Below are 22,213 nucleotides of genomic sequence, written 5' to 3'. Positions count from 1 at the left end.
AGTACCACGAGAGCGATTTGAAAGCATTCAGAGCTTTATTTACCATAAGTACGACATTGCATGAACACAGCATTCGTATGCTCCCTTACTGAAAATTATGTCACATTTCTGAAGTAACATAAAACGCACAAGCCCACTCACTAAATATGACACGCGATAGAAGATTTGAAAAGACAAACCTTTTTTTATTATATATCAGCATTAACACATTGCTAGACAGGTAGTGAAGTGAAGTATATACGTTTATATTTATTTAAATATATAATTAATATTCTGCTTGAAAGTTGTGGTAATACGCCCTACATGGACTACGTTGACAAGAGTGATGTAGAAGTATTCCCTGTGAAGCTTACACTGGCGACGTACCTGAGAAAAAAACAGATTTCACGTTAAGTGATCTAATTTTCAGCAGTAAGAAAAAATGTGTTTTAAAGTTTTTTTTTTTTTTTTGCAGAACATCACAGTTATATATGACTGCGATGTTATATTGTAGTTATGTTATATAACTACTATTCTGTAGTTAGAATAGTAAGGCCTGTAGTTAGGGAGTACATGCTATTTAAGGAAAATAAAATAATATTTTCAGAATGACACAATATTTTTTTCAAACTTAGTCTGTGGGGAAAAAAGCCCCCAGGGGGGCATCGCTTCTCACTATCATAATTACTGTAGTTACCATGTTCTGAACAACACATCCTTTGTTTTTCCATCAAATTTAATCTTGGATAAAAATATTTGGACTTATATTTAAAAATTACCTGGAGTTAGCATTAGCTAACATTATTTTTCAAATAGGCTGAATTTTAGCATGGTTTATAAATAAATGTTCATATTTATCCACTGTCATTTTGGCTCGTCTTTTTAATTTTAAGATGGTTTTGCTTTAAATGGATGAAGCAAATTGCTTTGTCAGAGTGGGTGCATTTTACCCCCCTTGGGACAAAATGTCCCTTGGTACAAAAATGTATTTTTTGTTAAAAATCTAACATTAAAACTCTGGACATTTTTCATACTTGGTTTATAATTTATTTCATTGTCACTGAAAACTAGGATAACCAGACAGATTTTACTTTTGTTTCACAGAAAAAAAATTACACAGTGCTTAAGGGGGAACATTTACCTACCCTTTGATAATATGAAAAAGATATAGGTCTTGCCTGTTGTTGATTAATAAGGTGAATTCCTACAACTGAAACTAACCCTAGTATGCCATGTCGAACACAGCAACTTGGACAAGTTAATACGGAGACCCTAAAAGAGTCATGGTGATGGAAAAAATATATTTATATTGCTTTTTTGATATATAAAATGTGTGCCAGCTGCAAAAATGTTGGCACATCCACTGTTAATACATATGACTTATTTTATTATAAAGTAGCCTACTTTCCTCCAAGATATCAAGTCAAGATGTTCTCATTGCGGTATATGAACCAGACATGTGACATTACCTTTTGTTCTTACTTTGATTGAATTTTATCTTATTTGAAGGTCATCATTTATTTTATAGTAAATAAATTTGTGCAAGATTACACAGAAAAATATTAAAACATCCACAGAAAATCTGATTTATTTTACAGGATGTAGTAAAAAAAAAAAAATCCACCAATCATAATTTAAGTCCTTTGTTATATTTATTGTTACATAATGATATTTTAATCAATGTGCCCCTTTAATCCACATAAACATAATCCCCATATATATGTTCAGCACAAACTGTTTTCTTTGTTAGGTAATACTTCAATATATGACAACAAATAACTACTGATTAGGGTAAGTAAATATTAGAAGGAAACCATAACATTAAACAGCTAAGTTTAATTAAAAACAGTTTAAGCTAAAATGGACAGTCTTGGGATTTGGACAAAAACTTTCTCAGGATAAATTACTGTTGTCTCAGTTTTTGTCATTTATGAGCATGATACTAGTCTACATTGCCAGTAAAACTTACCCGTACCAGTGTATTCAGATACACCAAATCAAATGTAAAACAGCAGCAAAAGAGATCTAATAATCATTACTGGAAGGTGATTAGGTATTCTGGGTAAGCCTGTACATCATTGAAGATCACAAACATGGTTGGGTTGTTTATGCTGTCTGTCACACTGTTATAAAGATCAGCACTATTGGAGCTCTTCGCAGGGGGAACAGGAAGGCCTTGTTTTCCTAGAGTGAAATCACCGACAAGCACCCTGGCGAGGTACATGCGTTTATGTCCATTGACATCAGGTTTAGAATAGCCTTGGGCTGAGTAACTCGGGTCCACAGCAAAATATGTACCATTCCCATACAAGGCTCCTAAAAACAGAACAAGAGCAATAGACTGTTGACACATATGGATACAAGTGCAAATAAAGTCTATGCAGAATTTGACTGATACCATGTGCCCCAGCAAAGCTGCGATTGAAGCCGTGATTGTTGATCTGATCTGTTTTATCAGGGCCAGTGCCGTGGAAGAGACGCTGTTCATTGTTTTTGTGGTTGTTTTTTTCTTCCAGTTCCTCCTTTTTGATCATATAGTTTCTCCAAAGTGTGCTGTTCTGGATTCTTTCAATCTGAAGACAAAAAAAAATATTAGTATTACACTATAGTACTAAAATCAAAACTAATCAAAGCTTTCAAAACTAATAAACAGGAGACGTCTCTTTCCCCTTCTTCTAGTCTTACTTCAATGATGTTAGAGGTTAGACCGGTTCTTCTGAACTCTTTCTCCACTTCTGCATATTCATTTGAGTCTGCTTTGAGTTTTACAAGAACAACTGACTTTCCTTTCATGTCCTTCCAGTGTGATGGCAAAGGGCTTTGAGCTGCAGCTGCATCTAAGGGGCAAGAACAAAAACATGAATAACTAATCTGTGTACATGATGACCTTATAATCATTGTCTAAATTATAAAAATAATCTTACTGTACCTTGCAGATCTACTCTGTTCAGTTCAATCCTCATTTTCCCTCTTGTGGCTTCATTGCGAACTAAATCAGCCTCATATTCATCATTATTAATCTTGATTCTCACTGAAGGCTGTCTCTTCTGATAGGCCTGTTCCAGCTCATAATTAGTCAGCATATCAAATTTTGTGACGCCACGGCCATTCTCCTGATATTGCCACTTGACTACACTGCTGATCATAAATGCCTCACGTCTTCGGTTTTCATTCCTTTCCACCTTGCGGATCATGTCCCGAATACGTCTCTCTACACAGTGAACGTCTCTTGTCAGTCCCTCCAATGTGATGACAGAGTCTTGGCCTTTCTTCTCAAGTTGGACACTGACTGTGAACTCCCTCTGCATGCCGTTCAGTATTTCTACATCCTCCTTTGTGAAATGAGCAATGGCTGGATCACGGATTGGGATGGTCAAATGCTCCCGTACTAGGAAGCTGTTGATCATGTCCTTGGCTTCCCGCAGGTCCTCTGGTGTCTCTCCACACAGCTGGAACACAGCTGGCTCAATTTCCTCACCCACCATCACAAACTCTTCATTTGAGGGAGATTCTGAACTTTCCCCCCCAAAAAAGAGTGAAAAACCCTCTTTTTTTTTTTCCAAGGTCCACATTTATTGGAAAGAAACAGAGGAATTAATTACTACGTTTAAGAAAAACAAGAATGGATAAGATTAACATTATTTTTATTATTGTTTACTGACCTTTAATTTTGGTAAACAGACCTTTATCCTCCTCTACTTTTTCACCAGATCTTCTGACCATGCTTTGGTGGAAGTCTCCCAACATGTTCGTCTGGAATATGAGAAACTTCACAAACTTTACATGCACTGGTTTCTTTTTCTTCACAAAGTCAACAACTGCATCAACCATTGCATCTGCAACATCAGCTGGTTTTGCACCACCCACACCTAAAGTGTTAGACAAAAATCGAAAAGAATAGTAAATAATTCACACATAATTTCAGTATAAAAAGTTTGAAATAAATTTACAAAAAGTAATATATATATACATAATACTATATATATATATATTACTGATAAAGCATCTTACCAGTGCCAAGAGCTGGGAAGGCAACAGAAGTAATTTGGCGTGATTCGCACAACTTCAGAACGGACAAAACAATGTCCTTAATTTCAGATGGACCATTGCGTCCAATAATATGGATGATGTTTCCACATGGCAGGCGCCCGGCTGAGGTCACAATCTCTGTTTGCTGCATGTTTGATGATCCCACTATTGGAAAAAAAACAGGTTAACCAATTGTCTCTGAAGTTCATTAGATCACTTTTGAAGTATTCAAAAAGGTAATGTCCATCAACAAGAAATGATAATGGATTAAAAAGAATACAAACCAATCTGTAAACATTCTTGTTCCACTTGAAATCCAGCAGCATCTAAAATGGCCTTGGATACTCCTGGATAACAAAAAAAAAAAAAAGACAGTTACATTATAATTCTCTTTAATGTGAAATAAATTATAAATGAAATTCATTCAAATAAGCAAGACAGTGTGTGAAGTTGGATTAACCTGTTTTCAGAGAAAATGTCGGATTTGAGGAGTTGACAATTGCATCAGTTTTTTCTTTAGTTATATCTCCTGATGAAACCTCCAGAGTCACTCGACCCAGCTGCATAGTGTGCACCCCAAGAGAGGGAGAGGAGACTTTGCCAACAAGCTCTAAAGAAAAACATAAAGATGTACAGTGTATATGGAAAATCTCTTTTGTCACTATCCTAAATATATCCTGTGGCATTTGGATATATTTTTATCAGAATAAATCTTTAATAAAATGTACTCAAAAAATAAGTGGGATGGACATCAGATAAGAAAGTTACCAGAGGTCTGAGCTGACTTGCCAGAAGTATTTATTTTAGGCACTGAATCTTGATGTGCTCCTTTTGTGATGGGACCCTGGATCCCATTTCTAAAGATGTTGGTAAAGCACTAATAGATAAAACACACAAATATACAAGACAACATTAACATGAGCAACTATGGTAAATTATTTAAATAATTTATAGTTTAAAAAAATAAAAAGCACATATTGATCATACTTTATGTGATGGAAAAAACCTTGACTTTGTGTTTTTATGGTTCTTGAATCTATTTTTCCTTCACTCACCTGAATGCTCTCTTTGTCAGAAGGGTGCACGATCACAGTTACCTCTCGGAGATTTGTACAGTTAAATTCCTGGAATTCTGTTAGCATGATTCTGGCCACCAGATCTTTAGGAAAGCCAAGATTCCCAGTGCCAATAGCTGGGAAGACGACTGAAGCCATTCTCCAGGAATCTGCTTTTTTCAGGCAATCTCTAATGATCTGAACGAGTACCTTTTAAAATGTAAATAAATATATCTATTATTATATTTAAATAAGTACCATCATCATTGAGGAGAGATCCCCTGACATGACTTTAAAGCACTTTGGGTGTACAGTAGTACATTAGGAATTGCGCTATATAAATACCTCATTCATTCATTCATCTAAATAAAGAAATGGAACCTGCATATGAGGCACATCATTTAATCAGCCAGCAGTAACACAGTTAATGACAATTTTGATCAATTTTGATTAGAAAATTGTTATTCTCACCATATCTGCTGAGCCTTGTTTCCAAAATGGACAAACTACATGGTAGACTTTTTGACATTTTAGTTTATAACCATCTGTGATGACCATATCACCATAACTGATTTTGCTTGAGCGAGCAGCTCTGTTGATTTCTGACTGTATCTGATGACCAGCAGTCTGAAGGAGTGCTTTGGAAACGGCCCCTTTACTGAGGTCCGAGTCCTCCGACATAGTGTTTACAATGATATCAGCCTGCAGGAGAAAAAAAAAAGGAGATGCTACTTTTGGAGGAAATGGTCACCATTACCATAAAAACAATATAAAATACCTAACTCTGATCTCACCTGTATGCTGGTAAAAAACTAAAAAACACTGCATAACATGTTGAGGCTTTTTTTTTTTTTTTTTCAGAGAATGTATCATTAAAGGGATAGTTCAGTCTAAAATGTAAATTCTGTTATGGAGCGCAAGGTTTGGATTGACATTCGGGTGAGTGAAATGATGACAGACTTTTGATTTTTGGGTGAACTATCCTTTTAATTATATTTTATTTTACTACATTTCACAAGTATAATTATAAAAGTATATCCTTATGCAGTGTTGTGTTTTAAGGATTTTTAGATATTTTTGCTGGAAAACAAGTGAAAAAAACCCTCAACATTAACACTTACATGTGCATCCTGGATGTTTCCTTTGCTCAGAAAGATTTTTAGGCCCTCTTTTGTAGTTTTGGTCTCAAGAACACTCAACCTTTCAAAATGATCAGATCTGCCACCAGAGGCTGAGTGTGCCTGTCCTTCAAAGTATCTATTACCCCGGCCTTTGGGACCTTCAAACTCACGGTTTCCTTGGTCATAGCTTCCATGGCCACGGCCACGGCCACGACCACGACCACGACCACGCCAGCCTTGTTCATAGTTACTATTCCCATGAGGTTTGTTTTGCTGAGGGAGAGTCATTTGGGGGTGATACGCAGCAAACTCCTTTCTGACAGCTTCAGCCATGGCTTTTACATTGCTACCATTGTTGTCAACTAAGTGAATCTCAGTTAATGTGCTACTGGAGCCTCTACGGTTATTATCTTCAATGTACTCACACACTTCCTTGGCAATTGATTCAGTGCAAAGTTCAAGAGGACAACCAAATATCCCTGAACTAATAACTGGAATTGCAATGGAGGAGCAGTATTTGCTCGACGCCTGGTTCAAGCTTTCCCTCACAGCACGTCTCAGGCGTTGCACTGCGGTACGTCGGTCTGAATCGCTGAAGCGAGGTCCAACAGCGTGTACCACATATTTACAGGGAAGACGACCAGCGTCAGTGATGATGGCATCTCCAGGCTTCAGAGGCCCATTTACTTTTATGTAATCGTCAGAGTATTGCTGTAGACATGGTCCGGCAGCTTGTAGAAGTGCGAAAGCTACACCACCACTGTGCATCAGATCTTCATTAGCAGCATTGACCACAGCATCAACACTGAGCTTGCAAATGTCTGCCATCCTGACAGTAACAGTTATTCCACCTGGTGTTCGAACTTCACAAGAGACCTGGCCAAAATCTTCAAAACTGCTTTCAGAAAATTCCTCCTCTTCTTGTTGCAGCATGTTATTTTCCTGGAACACCACCACAAAGCTTTTATCCTTCAACAGCATTGAGAGCATCATTTTACCCTGTTCCTTGAAGTACTTCTTTGCTCCTGCCTTTTTAATGATGAGTGTGTCTGTGTAGAGAGCATCTGCCAAACTTTTAAAGAAAGTCAAAGCTGGCTGGACAAATATACGCTCTCCAGACAGTTTGATCCAGGGTCTCTTTGAATCAAAATTCACTTTCACCTCCTTAGACTTCATAAAACGCTGCCAGTCTTGTGATTTTCTGTCTTTTATGAATTCAACTGCTGCATGTGATTTGACACGAACAGTTTCTTCAATTCTACTGTGTTCTACAATGAAACGTCCCAAGTTCTCACTGACCTCCATCACTGGTTCTCTGAAACCAGACACTATTATTTTGCCTCTCTGTGAAAGATTAATAAACACAGATCTCTTTTTGGAAGTATTGAACATTTCTAGCAATTGTTTTTTGAGATTCTGCCACTCTGGCATTTGAAGGACACCCTGATCTTCTATAATGAGGTCTTTGGATGTTAGAACCATATTCACCCTCTTCTCTGCCTCAACAAGTGCTTTTTCTGTGCTCCCAGTCACAACAACATCTTCATTTTCGATTGTGTATACAGCAGTTATTCCATGAGATATAAAGAGATCTGTGGACATTTCATCACAGTTCACTGATCTCAGGAACTCCAGGACTGAACGGTCAATCTTTAAGCACTTCTGTTTCATATTTATTTTCTTCTCAAGGACCCAATTCTTGAAGGCAAGAATTTCTGAATGAATACCTGATAAATTTAGTCTGTTTATTTTTTTGTTGTAGTCAATGTGCAGGTGTGGAGAAACAGCACTTTTCAGGCCATCCTGTAAAAACAGAGAGTAAATGGCAGGAGACATCTCCATATGGTCTGTCACACTGTTCTTCTCTCTCTCCATTTGATTTGTTGCTCTCTCTATAATTTTCTCCATGATGGGCTTCAATCCATTTACCTCATGGGTCATTCCCACCAGTGTAAGGACACCTTTAGAGGCATCCATATCTGTGAAAACCTTATCTTTCACCAATTCCTTTACATCACTCTCCACTTTAGACCACAAGGGGTGTGACACCGGCCACTCAGATGTTGTGTAGTTTGAGATTATTTTCTTGAAGGCATCACAGACATTCTTACTCCAGATATCAATGTGTCTTCTGGTAACTCCTTTCTGTTTTAGTAATGCTTGATCAGGTCTGAGCAAAGCTTCGGGTTTGTCCATGTTTATTTTGCAGAAATGTGAGCTCATCTGGTCTTTAATAGAGGAAATCTCCCCTTTCTTGAGGAGGAACTCCCTGATGGCAGGATGTACACTGACTGTAATGGGTTCAGGCAGCTTCAATTGTGGTCTGTTGCCACCATACAAGACTGTATCCAGTGATTTAAAGTAGGGATATATCTTGACTGGAACTTCGCCGATGTTAATCTCTTGCTTCAAGACTTTCTCTTTGGCTGTAAAGAATAAAAGTTGCAGGTACAATGAATAAATGCAATGATATTGTCAAAATGAGGTAAATAAATGTTACCAAATCTAGAACCATAACAGCAAAGTCTACAAGCAATTGCACATGTATTCACAAATATACATTTATATTTCTAACTTAATTGAATCCAATCACTCTAAACCAAAGGTTCTGTTTTCAGTTATTCAGTCTGTTGTTAATACTTCTGTTAACACATTGTCTGTTGCCTCTGATGCTCTATGTGACGGCTTTGTGATATTTTTTATTTTCAAAATTACTAACTTAAAACTTAGCATCTGCCCTAACTTAAAGGGGTGGTATAATGCCCTTTTCACAAGATGTACAATTCTTTGATGTCCCCAGAGTGTGTATGTGAAGTTTTAGCTCAAAATACCCCACAGATATTTTTATATAGCATGTTAAAATTGTCAATTTTTGAGGGTGAGCAAAAACACACCGTTTTGTGTCTGGTCCTTTAAATGCAAATGAGCTGCTGCTCGTGGCACAGAGGGCAGAGCTTCAAGAGCTTGCACTCTCACAGACATGCACTGTAAATTTCAAAAACTTTTAGCCTTTTATGTTCAAACCGGATTCAGACAGTGATGGAGAGACTCAAGAAAAGGTGACAACATTTAGAATGCAACAGGCCATTTATGAATGGTTAGTCGATGAATTTATGTAGCTTATGTGTAGTTATCTTTTAGTCATTAGCCGCGTTTCCACTGTCGGGCCAGGGCCGGGCTGTGCTAGTGCGTGCCAGGGCCAGTCGCGTTTCCACTGTCACTTCCGGGGCTTGATTGGGGCTTACTCGGGGCCAACGGCCAGGATTTCTGGCCCGTCGAATACCTTGGGCCAAAGCGGGCCAGCTCGGGCTAGAGGAGTGGTTACGAACAGAGGCGGAGTTCACCTGAGTCGGGAGACGGCAGCGCCGGATGATTCTGTCAGCATTAAAGACTTTTAAAATAATTTAACTCGCGTTCATGTTTGAATGCCTTCTGTTTGTGATGCAAAAGACTGCGCGCTAACCATTACCATTAGTAAACATAGTAAACGCTTGAAGATATGCATAGTAAAAAAACACAGTGAATGCTTGAAGAAATCAGACCAATCATAAAGGCTATCACAGTCATGTTTTTATTTTATCTGTCAGTAGCCTACATCTCGTCTCTTTATACTGGACTATCATAAAATAAAGCAACTTTTTTTTTCGGGAGCTTCCTCTGTTTCTCTGACTGAAAATATCTGTATGGGAGTCGAGAGAGTGCTAAAGCTCCTCAGGTCGTATTTTTGGTGGCACATATTTGTAGAAATGATCATTCTTTCTAAATGTGATGTAAATATGTCCTGTAACTACCAGATAAACAGAAACAGACGCGACTGAAGAAGTAAGTGTGCCCTCTTTCTTTTGTGAAATAGACCTAACGGTAATTTATTTCTGAGTGACTAATGTGCAGTTTTGACATAAATTAATTAATTATGATCAATGTATCACTTTTTATTGTAAACCTGTGGTAAAACATCGATGCTTGGTTTTTTAAATATTCAAGTAAACAACAAAAATGCCAGCAAACGGCCGCTTTTATCATGTTTGTTTTCAACGCTGTTTCCAGTGATTTCTGATTAGTTTTCTGATAAAACTTCCATTTTATTGGTGAAATGATGGGTTAGTGTGACGTTGTTCCAGAGAGGCGTGTTACGGGCGTGTTTTAGTGAAGCGCTGTGGAGCTTCTGGCCCAACAGTGGAAATGCAGGCCCGGTGCTATTAGCCCGAGGCTATTAGCCCGGCACGGCCCGTTTAAAGCCCTGGCTCGCACTGGCCCGACAGTGGAAACGCGGATATTGATTAGCATATTCTGTCTTGACAATCTATAAATCGTGTTACGAGGGCGGGGTTTATGTACATTTTAGGGTTGGTGATGTCACTATCCCGGGAGGAATGTCGTGTAGTCCCAACCAGCCGTTTGTTGTAGTCCTTAAAAAGCGATTTCTTTTACCCTGGAGAACCCACCGGGTCAAATTTGGCCGCTGTTAATTGCTGCTACCCAAAATGAACAAAAAAAAAAAAAAGTCAAATTTAACTTCAAAAACCCAGAGTGCCACTTCTGACCCCTGCATAGAGACACCTAGTGGATGAATATTGAACTCACAAGTGCCAGAGTGGTAGTAACATGATGGCTGACCACATGCTGTTTTGTTGAGCTGGAAACCTACCCAAACAAAATCGTCTTCTCAGCAAACCAGCGGTTGGTAAAATTGTGTATTTTTTGTTAATCTATTTAGTATTAGCTTGCTTGCAGAATGCCTAGAAGAACGTTTTATATTAATTTTGGATAAATTAGTGACTCTGAGCTATGGGTTAAAAAATGTATGGGTGTATGGGTTAAAAAAATGTCGGGTCAAAAATGACCCTTTGGTTCTTTGAGTGACTTTGATGGAGAATGGTGACAGTCCAGTATTTGGCTAAAGCATTGAAATAATTTCATTTGTATAATATATTTTAATAAGTTAACTCAGTAGTACAGGGCCAGAGACTAATAAAGTAGTATATCTTTTCAGGGAGTATGGCGTATGAGCAAGGACCTCAAAACTGAAATGCACTGTGAAAAATGTGCAGTTCCTCTCTGCATCAACAAAAAAAGAAATTGTTTCAAAGACTACCACAATGTCTAGTGCGAGTTCCTCTCTCTAGCAGAACAGATTTTTGGATGAGCAAAGACCCATGGTGTTAGTTTTTTTCAGTCGTGATTTTGGCCTTGTGTTCTTGTTTCCATTGGCCACATTTGGAATCCAGTTCTAACATGCAACAAATAAAGCAAAAAAAAAAAAAAAAAAACATTGTTAAATGTAGCTGTGTGGTTGACTGATTATTTTCCTAAATTTAAAATAGTTTGCATTGACAATGTTTGTTGTTGTGATTCTTTGAAATGATACGCCTAAAGCCCAATGGGTCAAATTTGGCCCTAATCCTAAATTAGGGAATAAAGGGTTAAAATTGAAAAAGTGGATATTTTGGTGTTCAGTGAACTTATAGCAGTAATTTAATGCATAGTTCATAATTTTCCAAAGAAGAAAAGGGTTCTTGGGTTCTCCAGGGTTAAAAGCAAATATCTCCCTTTGCTTTGAACTTTGAGCATTGTAACTTTGCAGATGTTGTTTATGCTCAAACAACAATATCATACACTAACTTAAGTGAAAGTTAAAAAAGTGAAATCATAATCAAACTTTAATCGTTTTCCCAATCTTGTCACCTGTTTCTGCTTTTTGGGAGATTTTTGAACCTATCAACCTCCAGACACTGAAGGAAGTGATTGTCAAGCTCTAACCTTCATTTTGTCCTAACGATATCATTCACCCAAGATTTTTAAATTGAATTATTGATTCGATTGGGCCAGGTATGGTTATCTCTTATCAACAAGTGCCTCCAAACGGGGTCTGTTCCTGCCAATCTTAAAGTGGCTACGGTCACTCCTCTGCTCAAGAAGCCTTAACTAGATCCATCTGTTTTCTTAAAGAAAATTGGCCTATTTCTGTTTTATCTTTCATTTCGGAGCTATTGGAGAAAATTGTGGAGGAGGAGAAATAACCCACCTTTACTAAAAACTTTCTGTCAGACAGGTATGACTGAAACCATTTCAGAACAGTAGCTTTTAGACCCACCCTAGACTCTAGTCTAGATCTAAAAGCTACTGTTTTGAAATGGTTTCAGTCATACCTGTCTGATAGAAAGTTTTTAGTAAAGATGGGTAATTTCTCCTCCTCCATGGCACATCTGACTTGTGGCCTTCCACAGGGCTCTATTTTGGCTCCCTCTCTATTTTCTCTCTACATGCTACCTCTGCGCTCTATTCTAAGGAAACATGGTGTGTCCTTTCATATTAATGCAGATGACACTCAAATTTATATATCAATCAAAATAAACAACCTTGTAGCGATTACATCTCTTCTGCGATGCTTAGAGGAGGTTAAATCATGGCTAGCCCAAAATTTTCTCTTCCTAAATGAAGACAAGGCTGAGGTTATTGTTTTCGGCCCAAATGAAAAGTCCTGATTTAGTTATTCTGTCCGTTTTTAAATCCTCAAGGATGCGGAACTTAGGTGTTCTTGTTGACCAGCCTTTAAAATTTGACAAACCTATTTCCTTAGTAATCGGTTCCAGCTTCTATCAACTTCGTCTATTGTCTTAAATCAAAGGCTTGCTCACTTTGAAAACTCTGAAATGGTCGTTCATGCGTTTGTTACATCTCGGCTAGATTACTGCAATTCTTTATATTGTGGTGTATCCAAGTCTCAAATTGCTCGTCTTTCGCTTGTACAAAACGCTGCGGCCAGACTTCTTCAAGTGTCGTAAATATGATCACATCTCTCCTATTCTTATATCTCTACACTGGCTGCCAGTTCACCAGAGAATAGATTTTAAAATTCTACTCTTTGTTTTTAAATCTCTACATAACTTAGCTCCTGCCTATCTCTCTGAACTTCATCCCTACACTTCATCTAGAAGTCTAAGAACCTGTGACCGGGCTCTGCTGGTAGTCCTTGCTCTAGACTCAAGCCAAGCGTAGAGGGGAGGCTTTCCTGTAGCTCAAAAAGTAGAGTGTTGGCGCTAGCAACGCCAAGGTCATGGGTTCGATTCCCAGGGAAAGCAAGAACTGACAAAATGTAAAATGTGTACCTTGAATGCAATGTAAGTCGCTTTGGATAAAAGCGTCTGCCAAATGCATAAATGTAAAATGTAAATGTAATGTATTTGCGGTGGCAGGCCACGACTCTGGAACACCGTGCCTCTAGAGATTAGAACGGCCCCTTCTCTGTCTGCTTTCAAGTCTTTTATAAAAAACTACCTGTTTTCTTTAGTATATTGATTATTTTCTTCTGTTGTGTTTACTAATTTATATTTGAGTCTGATGCTGTTTTGCTACTCCTGTTTTATGGTTACTCTTAGCTATGTTGCTCTTATTTTTTGTTTTATTTGTTATGCATGTTATATCTTCTTTTAATCTGGTTGTTCTGTAAAGCACTTTGGTCAGCCTAGTGGCTGTTGTAAATGTGCTATATAAATAAAAATAAAATTGAACTTGAACTATACCTTCTTCCTCCTGAAAGGTAATAATGGCTGCGTGTTCTGATGGAATTGTGATAACTTCCTTTATTGGACCACCCCATTTCTCAAAATACAGCTCCAGCAGCATCTTGTTGTTGTTGGCCTCAGCTGGAAGATTCTCCACCCACACACATGTGCTTCTCTCCAGTGCACGGGCCCTCAGATTACTCTTCTTGAACTTTTCATGTGTCCTGCTGTCCTCAAGGAACTGTCCTGCATCTGTCAGAAATGAAATTTTACAGAAAGTCCCAGACACATTTAATCAAGTGCAATCTGTCTTACCTATAAATGTATTTCTATAATAAAAAGCATTTATATCTTACCTTTCATGTTATGTGGAAGCAAAATGAATAAACAAAGTTATCTTTGCAAGCACATACCATTTAGTTTAAACAGTCTTTCTTTTTATTATATAATTCACATCAAACAGACAATATAGTTCTTATTTAGAGTGATTTATTCAGATTGAAGAATGATTGCACAACCACCAAATAGGTGACGATATTAACTAAGTATGTAAATCGGCATTAATGGATAAGCCTTTAGCAAATCGCGCCTTGACCTTACAGAGATTTGAGAAACAATTGTCCAAAGGTTATATTGCTGTTGTATCGCATTATGCAAATTTGTTACATCGTTACATATGAATGTTACAGAAGTAAGACTGGAATGAAGACTCGTTTTGGCAGTTCAGGATCGATTCTTTCTTTTGGGAGACAATAACTTAATTTATCATGCACTTTAATCTTTAAAATTTTGCAGACCTTTTACATTCACAAAAAGCAATATTACGCACAACATAAAAGGTGATATCTGAAACATAATAGGGGCACTTTAACCAATGAAAAAAAATTGGTGGATCTCAAATTTAGTGTTACAACATAGCAACCTGACACAAAATCTTGTGCTTTCTGTTTTTTAAAAGATGATTGCATTTTAAGTAATTAACTCCAAAAGCATCGGGTATATCAGCGACTAGTTACAACGCTCATGGAATGAATATGTCTTTTTGCTTGGTTGGCAATGTATTTGCAGTCTGTGTGTTTCTCGTAACTTGTTTCTCGGAGAGACTAATAACTTTTGTGTAATGAATTCATCAAGCACATCGCACAGAGAAAAGGTTGTACTTTAAAATAAGTATAATTACATATATTAATGAGCATGTTAAAATGTTTTAAGTATGCATATACAAAAGTATGTGCATTTCTCATCGCATGTCGGGGGAGGGGTGTGGTAATGGAGGGTGGACACCCAGTGGCAGAAACATAAATCTCTGCCTATGGCTGGAGTAACTGCAAAGTAACACCATTTCACACTGCATCGACAGATGGCAACAAACACTTTGTCGGCTGGCACTTGTTTTTGACAATTAAACATGCGCAGAGCAAGAGCGCAGCTTTTGACATGATTGATCATGATATCCTTATCCTTATCTGGTTTAAAAGGTACAGTTTTGAAATGGTTTCAATCCTTTGTAAGTGATAGATATTTTTCAGTCAATTATGGAAACTCAACCTCCACTACAAGACGCCTTCCGTGGGGTGTACCACAAGGGTCTATTCTCACTTTTTTCTTTGTACTTGCTCCCGTTGGGTAGCATTTTTAGAAAGCATGGAGTATCATTCCACTGTTTCGTCGATGACACTCGTATTTACCACTAAGGCACCTGACGAAATCTTTGGATTGTCTTTTAGCTTGCCAAAATGATGTTAAAAACTGGATGGCAAAAAAATTCTTAATGTTAGACGAGGACAAAACAGAGGTCATTGTGTTTGGCCAGCCAAATGACCCTACCAAGGTCCTTTTAGATTCAAGCCCGTTGGCGCTAAATCTGCAGTAGCAATCTGCTAAATCTATATCAGTATTCAGGAACTTGCTCAAGGCGCATTTATCATTGACCGCTTATAACAGGTAATCTCAATGTGGTATATGTGGTGTCTATGGTGTGAGATTTGTTAATATGTACATTTTATATTTTATCTTTTATTCTTTTTATTTTCATACATAGCACTTTGGGCAACCTCGGTTGTACTTAGCATTGCTATATCAATAAACAAAAGAAAGAAAGAATTAAACATGTTGAATCGCTGTATTTCGGGTCATGGAATGTCTGAGAAGTAACATACTGTAATCTGGTGATTATCCATGTTTGTCAACGTCTGTTAGTGCAGTGTAAATTGCCTTTAAGAAAGGTTGGCAAAAATCAACATTATTAGGCATCATAGGATGTATTTGCTCATTTCGATATGCTGTGGCTGTCAGGCATGTAAGAAAGTAAGTTTTGATTAAGTCAGTAAATCAATGTTGACAAATGGCTGCAACTCTTTCAATGATTCAGTCTGATTTGGTGAACTGGTTCATTGTGTGCACTAAAAAGAACCAGTTCAAAAGAATGATTTGTTCAATAACCGGACATAACTAATTAATATTAAAATGTTCTTTTTCCTAACTTCCAGATCTAAGAACTCATTCTCTAGTTCAAAAAGAGTCTGATGTATACATCTATAGAGATAAATCAAGATTAAGCTAAATTAAGTTTTTAACGACCAAGTAGTTTTTAAGGGGATGTACTGGGGATACAAGGGGATGTATCTTTTATGCATGTACTGTACATACATTCGAAAAAAGTTATAACAAAATGATAATTATTATTAATATTATTATTATTATTATTATTATTATGTGAAAATTTAAATGTTATTATATAAATAATAAATGTAAATATATTTTTATATGAGTAGAACAACTTACCACTGGGATTTTTAAAGGTCACAACTGCTTTTCCTAATTCCGGTATTAATTCCATGCCAAAGTCATTTTCAGAAAGACTTGTAATGTTCTCCACCAAAAGAGTCACAACATCTGAATTAAAATCATCTGGAAGGTTCTCCAAGACCACAGCACTTGACTCTTGAGGCTTCTTCACATCCAACTTGAATGGCAGGACACCTCGATCTTCAGGAAAATTTAAATTAAAAATGGGTTTTAAACCAGGTTGGATTTTTATAGAAGCACTTGATTCAAATGTGCATAGATGACACATAGATGTGTACCATACTTCTTTTGTTGGGGTGGTAGGAGTGTTAAAAAAAAAAAAAAAAAAAAGATGATTATGGCTGTCTTTTTTTGTCAATTCAGTTTAATTTCTATAGGTTTTATCACATTCTAAAAGCTCTTAAATTCCACAGATACTACTAACTGATAGGTGTATTCTCTAGGTTGCTTCAGAGGAATAAGATACTGTAAGTATTACATACAACAATGCAACAATAATAAAACATTGCATTGACATTTACTTTTGATACTAAAGTACTTAAAAACGAGTTCTGTACCTTTACTTAAGTAAAAACCGGTCTTTACAACTTTAACGGAGTAACATTTGACAAGTAGTATCTGTACTTTCACTCAAGTTAGGAAGTTGTGTACTTTGTCCACCTCTGACATTAGCTATAAAAATAAGATAACCTAACCAATAAAAACAGATCACATTTACATATTTCCAGATGACTACCTACTTGGTTCCTGATATCCAGAGGCCTGCTCCATCTGAAACCACACGAATGTAAAACATTAAAAATATGTAAATAGAGAACATGCTAAACAAGTAGGGCAAGTTATTTGTTCTTTTTTAATCTCCGTCCTTTTGAGACATTACAGAAAAATGACAACCATCTTCCTATAGAGAAACTCTAAAATGTGTCTACATCTCAACCATAAAACATTAATATTTTAATGACTAATGTTCTAATAGGCCATAGCAGTGACTTGAAATAATCTAAAGGGTTTGGTTTGCACTTGCCAATTGTCCATGGTTTGTTTGGAAAAGCACTGTTGTTCCTAATTTGGCATTTTAAAATATGTCAACTCACTCTTTGTCCATTGCTGTCTGCCTGTTTCTCTGCATCACTGGATTTGAACTCTTTCAACTTGGTTTGATGACTGTCAGTGGTATTAATATGTTTTGCCCGGGAGAGCACGTCATCTTGGCCTTAAATGCAAACAATCATGCTTAGTCAGAAACTCCCTATATAAGCAACTATACAGCAAAATAAGATGTTGTACAAATTAGGTAACTACATGACTGATGTATTTACAACTGAAAAGAAGTAAATTCATGGGCAATAACAGTAAGATAACCTAAACCAATAAAAGATCACATGCAAGCAGCTGGAGACAAAGTTCAGATGATTGACTTACTTGGTTTCTGATTTCCACATGCCTGCTCCGTCTGTACACAAACATATAAACCATTTATGACTACATAAATGGAGAACACTACTAAACGTGTAGAGTACAGTATGTTAATTGTTCGCTCCGTCCCTCTTTCAACAATATAGAGAGAAATGACAACCATCTTTCTAAATAAACTGTATAACATGTCTGTACCATAACATTTTAGACCATATTGATCATAAATAGTATTTACTTGATGCAGTCTAGGGATTTGTAGAACTATAACTGATAATTTTGTAACGTCTAATTACACTCACCTTTTGTCCGGTGCTGTCTGCTTGTTTCTCTACATCGCTGGGTTTGTACACTTTCAACTTGATTTTCTGACTACCAATAGTAATAATGTGTTCTTCCTGAAGGAGTACGGCATCTCGGACTTAAACACAAACAATCACACTTAGTCAGATCACATCACAATACAACATTTTTCTCTCACAAATGGAAGATATTTTTGTTGTTGTTGTGCCTAATGGTTCTCACATTTCCTTCTTTTTAAGTGACAGTGAAAGTGATGGTTAATTAGAGTAGTTGTATTAGCCTATATTGAAAATCATGATAACATCTTAACAGCTTGATTACATTTATTACATTAAAATATTATAAATATGTGTAAAAACGTGTTATTTTGTTAACATGCTTTTGTGTTAGCACTTACTGTCAGATGATTTGAACAGAATCGTAGCAGAGTTGCTCTCGCCATTATATTGCACGACGCAGTCTCCTCCCTGAGATTTCTTCTTACTCTGAAAGTGAATATGAAGTTTATTTTTCACACTTTTAGCGTGTTCAGTTCCCCAGTCTCCCTCGACAGTGAGGGGATATTCGTCCATCGGCATCGTGATCGTTCTTGTTTATGAAGAAATGACTCAGTCAATGTTAATAGTTGAAACACGCCCTCCTGCTTATTTTCACTTTTGTTTCTGAGATATTGTGAAACTGATGGGGCGTTTATACTACACCGTGTGGATTTGTGTGAAATGGGATCGTTTTGGCAACGTTGTCGTACGTGCTACGCAGTGAAAAACGCAGAGGAAAAACCTCCGTTTTTAGTAACTACATCTTTGACGTGTAAAAGTACTCTGGGTGCACGTGGCCTTTTTAACGAAGGCAACTAGGCTATTTATGCGATTGTTTAAGTATAACCGACGACGGGCTAGAAGATTTAGCCCGTCGTCGGTTACACTATGGTGCGAGCTGTTTTACATGAGATTGATTATTAATTCTGAAGTTGAACAGAGCCACACCACAAGAGGGAGTGCACGCTAATGCCGTTCCGAATCGGTAGCCTATAATGGGATATTGAATATGATTTTAATATTTATTTTCTCAAATGTGTCACTTTGGTTTTCAGTGGCATTGCATAGGTTGGAATTTTTTACATTAAATGTGAATATTAAACAGAATTTCTGATATAATTTATCTTTGTTAAATTTTGCATAACAAAAAACAGCTGTTTTAATAGACTTTTTATATCCACTGTGGGTGTGTGCGTTTGTATGGGAGAGGGAGCGGGAAAAAGAGGGCGTGATTTCCATAATACAACGTAATTTCGTGAGGGGAAAGCGTAGTTTGCCATTTTTTTAAATCATATAGCTAGGCTACTGTCTTTGTGGGTTTTGATTATTTTGCTGTTGTAAGAACATTTGAAATGACAAATAACTTGGAGAAGTGATATGGAACTAAAATGAAAGACGTAGGGGCAGATGCCTTAATATGTAAATATTTTTAGATTGTAAAAATGATTTTATGAAGTGTTAGATTTAGTTTTCTGTGTTATTTGTCTGTACCTATGTGTATTTTTTTATATGCTGCTGCCTGTCTTGGCCAGGTCACCCTTGCAAAAGAGGTTCTTAATCTCAGTGGGATTCTCCTGGTTAAATAAAGGTTTTAAAAAAAAAAAAAAAAAAAAAAAAAAAGCCCTGTCAGACCTGCCCGCTATGCATTTTCTGGAAAATAATTGCACACCTCATAATGTTCATCAACCAATTAAAATCAAGCATTTAACTGCTCAATAGTATGCAATGCCTATAAAAAATACTGTGCATTTGTATAGTGTTTGTGCAATGGCTCAAAATAATGCTTATTTATCAGTTTGTGTTAAACTGTATAAATGAACTGCACGTGGTTATTTTATTTTATTTTTGCCTGCGAGGTCACACAAAGTTCGGTACAAATTAGTTTCCAGCAGTGAAATTTAATCAGAATACCTTAGTTGGTTCATTTAGTGGCATGAGGCCTTTGGGCAATAAGAGTACCATACAACCAACAGATGGCAGTATAACCTTTTCCTGACTGTCTGATAACACTGAAGTCACTGATTCATACAGATGACAAAAATCAACAACAACCACAAAAAAACAAACAAAAAAAAATTCTGTATGGCCATCCCAGTCCCCTGACCTGAACCATATTGAAAACTTAAGAGGAAAGCATATCACCATGCATGGACTTCGACAGAGGATCTGGATCTGGACAGATGGAGTAGTGCTCTAACTTTTCTGGGCCGGTGTGGTATAGTATTCAGTAACCGTATAGTATACGGTAACCCTGAGGACCCAAGCAATCCGACTGGTTATAAATCATACAAAATAATTTTATTATAGAAGACGTTTGTACTACGTTTTAGCGAGTCATTAATGTATTTAATGTATTTTAAATGATACGTTTCATATACTAGTATTTAACCGAAGCTATAGATTGTGAAATTAAAACATTTCTCGTTGTTCGTGTGTTTTTTAGTTAGCTTAGATAATAGCATAGCATACAGCTAACGTTATCCGATGATCGTGCTATGAGCTTAAACTGCACTGATACTGCCTTACCGTATTCACAGCCATTCGTAATGCAATTATAATTATGTAATTATTTTTTATCCTCAATAATCAGCGCAATATGTTACAAGTACACTTTTATTTATTAAAAGAGCCATAAAATAATATTTATTTGTGTATATTACTATTTTTACTATTACATTTAAATAAATTACAGAATGCTATGTTTTGTGGGCATAAATATTAATTGGTTGTCTAGCCTTGACTAAAGAACACTATAATATAATTATGGAATCACAATCTTAATGTAATTAATCAAACCCCTTAATTCATACTGTATAATAATCTTTATTTTAAAGAAATAACATGTTAAAGTATGTTTTGTGACAAAGTTATTTGTTATTAAGCAATAGGGCATAATATGCTTTTTTTATTACAAGCATGTAATTTGTGTACTAATGCATATGATTTATGTCATAATAATTCTTAATACAGAACATCATACAACACAATAACATTTAATGTAATAAAATTAGAGAATCAAAACTTATATAAAAATTTTATTAAATTACACAATACAATACACAATGAATTCTGAAACTGAATTATGAGATGTAATATATTACATTTTTATTAACACAAAACTACAAGCAAAATGCACATCGTTTTAGGACATTTATAGAGCTTTTTAAAATACACAACAATACAAAGCAGCTTTAAACAAACATACTTTAGTATGTCTTTACTTTCCTAAACACTTTTGTGATACATTGTGAAGATTTAAAAACAATTAATGTTGAGTTAGCTGTGTTAAAATATTTAATGAACTGTAAGGTTAAAGTTTTTTGAGAGCTAATGAGACAAATAGATGCAGTGTATTTTGCTGTATGAAAAGTCAAATCTTTAGTTTGAAGTAAATTCATGTTGTCAAGGCAAGTCACCTTTATTTATATAGCGCTTTTTACAATACAGATTGTATCAAAGCAGCTTCACATTGATAAAATGAAAATAATACAACAAAGTTTGTTTCTAGAATAAAATTGCATCATTGTCCACCCTAATTAGGCAGATCAATAATATTGTTGAATATTAAATGTCCCCAACTAAGCAAGCCAAAGCCAAGGCAACAGTGGCAAGGAACCAAAACTCCATCAGTGACAGAATGGAGAAAAACACCTTGGGAGAACCCAGGCTCAGTCGGGGGCCAGTTCTCCTCTGGCCAACGAGCGAACAGTGTATGATTATGATCCAGGCAGCATTACAGGTCAGAAGTCAGATTGGTCGTGTCGACGAGGCCGGCACTTCAGGGATGCGTCATGGTTGGGTCCAGGTGCAGATCCACCATCTAGTCTGGATACGGCCGGAGTCCACATCACTTCAGAAACGGAGAGACTGGTTGACACTTCAGGACTGCGTTGTCGTCGCGTCCAGGCGTAGGTCCTTCATCTGATCTGGATACGGCCTGGATCTGGCGGACTGCGGTAAAC

The 22,213-nt window shown here is 36.7% G+C and overlaps 1 protein-coding gene across 1 annotated transcript; it reads right to left on the bottom strand.

The window, feature by feature from the left end:
• Nucleotides 1–1,008: 1,008 nt before the first annotated feature.
• LOC307152394 (protein mono-ADP-ribosyltransferase PARP14-like) lies at nt 1,009–19,097 on the bottom strand. Its single transcript, XM_079860977.1, has 19 exons — nt 18,611–19,097; nt 18,213–18,331; nt 17,920–17,950; nt 17,592–17,710; nt 17,238–17,268; nt 16,474–16,677; nt 13,708–13,941; nt 6,185–8,610; nt 5,535–5,765; nt 5,064–5,273; nt 4,777–4,885; nt 4,469–4,618; nt 4,293–4,355; nt 3,991–4,173; nt 3,642–3,848; nt 2,909–3,526; nt 2,665–2,816; nt 2,378–2,552; nt 1,009–2,295 (listed from the first exon to the last, which is right to left on the bottom strand). The coding sequence occupies exons 1-19, from the start codon at nt 18,789–18,791 to the stop codon at nt 2,015–2,017; spliced, it is 5,724 nt and encodes a 1,907-aa protein (XP_079717103.1). The 5' UTR covers nt 18,792–19,097; the 3' UTR covers nt 1,009–2,014.
• Between the last annotated feature and the right edge of the window lie 3,116 nt (nt 19,098–22,213).

The sequence above is a fragment of the Squalius cephalus genome (genome assembly GCF_949319135.1).
Source record: "Squalius cephalus genome assembly, chromosome: 24".
NCBI lineage: Eukaryota > Metazoa > Chordata > Actinopteri > Cypriniformes > Leuciscidae > Squalius > Squalius cephalus.
This window is presented reverse-complemented; position numbering and strand designations above follow the sequence as displayed.

Coding starts and splice junctions, on each gene's coding strand:
- LOC307152394 (XM_079860977.1), bottom strand. CDS start 18,791: ATGCCGATGGACGAATATCCCCTCACTGTCGAGGGAGACTGGGGAACT. Junction 18,332..18,610: donor TCTGTTCAAATCATCTGACA/GTAAGTGCTAAC, acceptor TTTGTGTTTAAG/TCCGAGATGCCGTACTCCTT. Junction 17,951..18,212: donor CAGACAGCACCGGACAAAAG/GTGAGTGTAATT, acceptor GTTTGTGTACAG/ACGGAGCAGGCATGTGGAAA.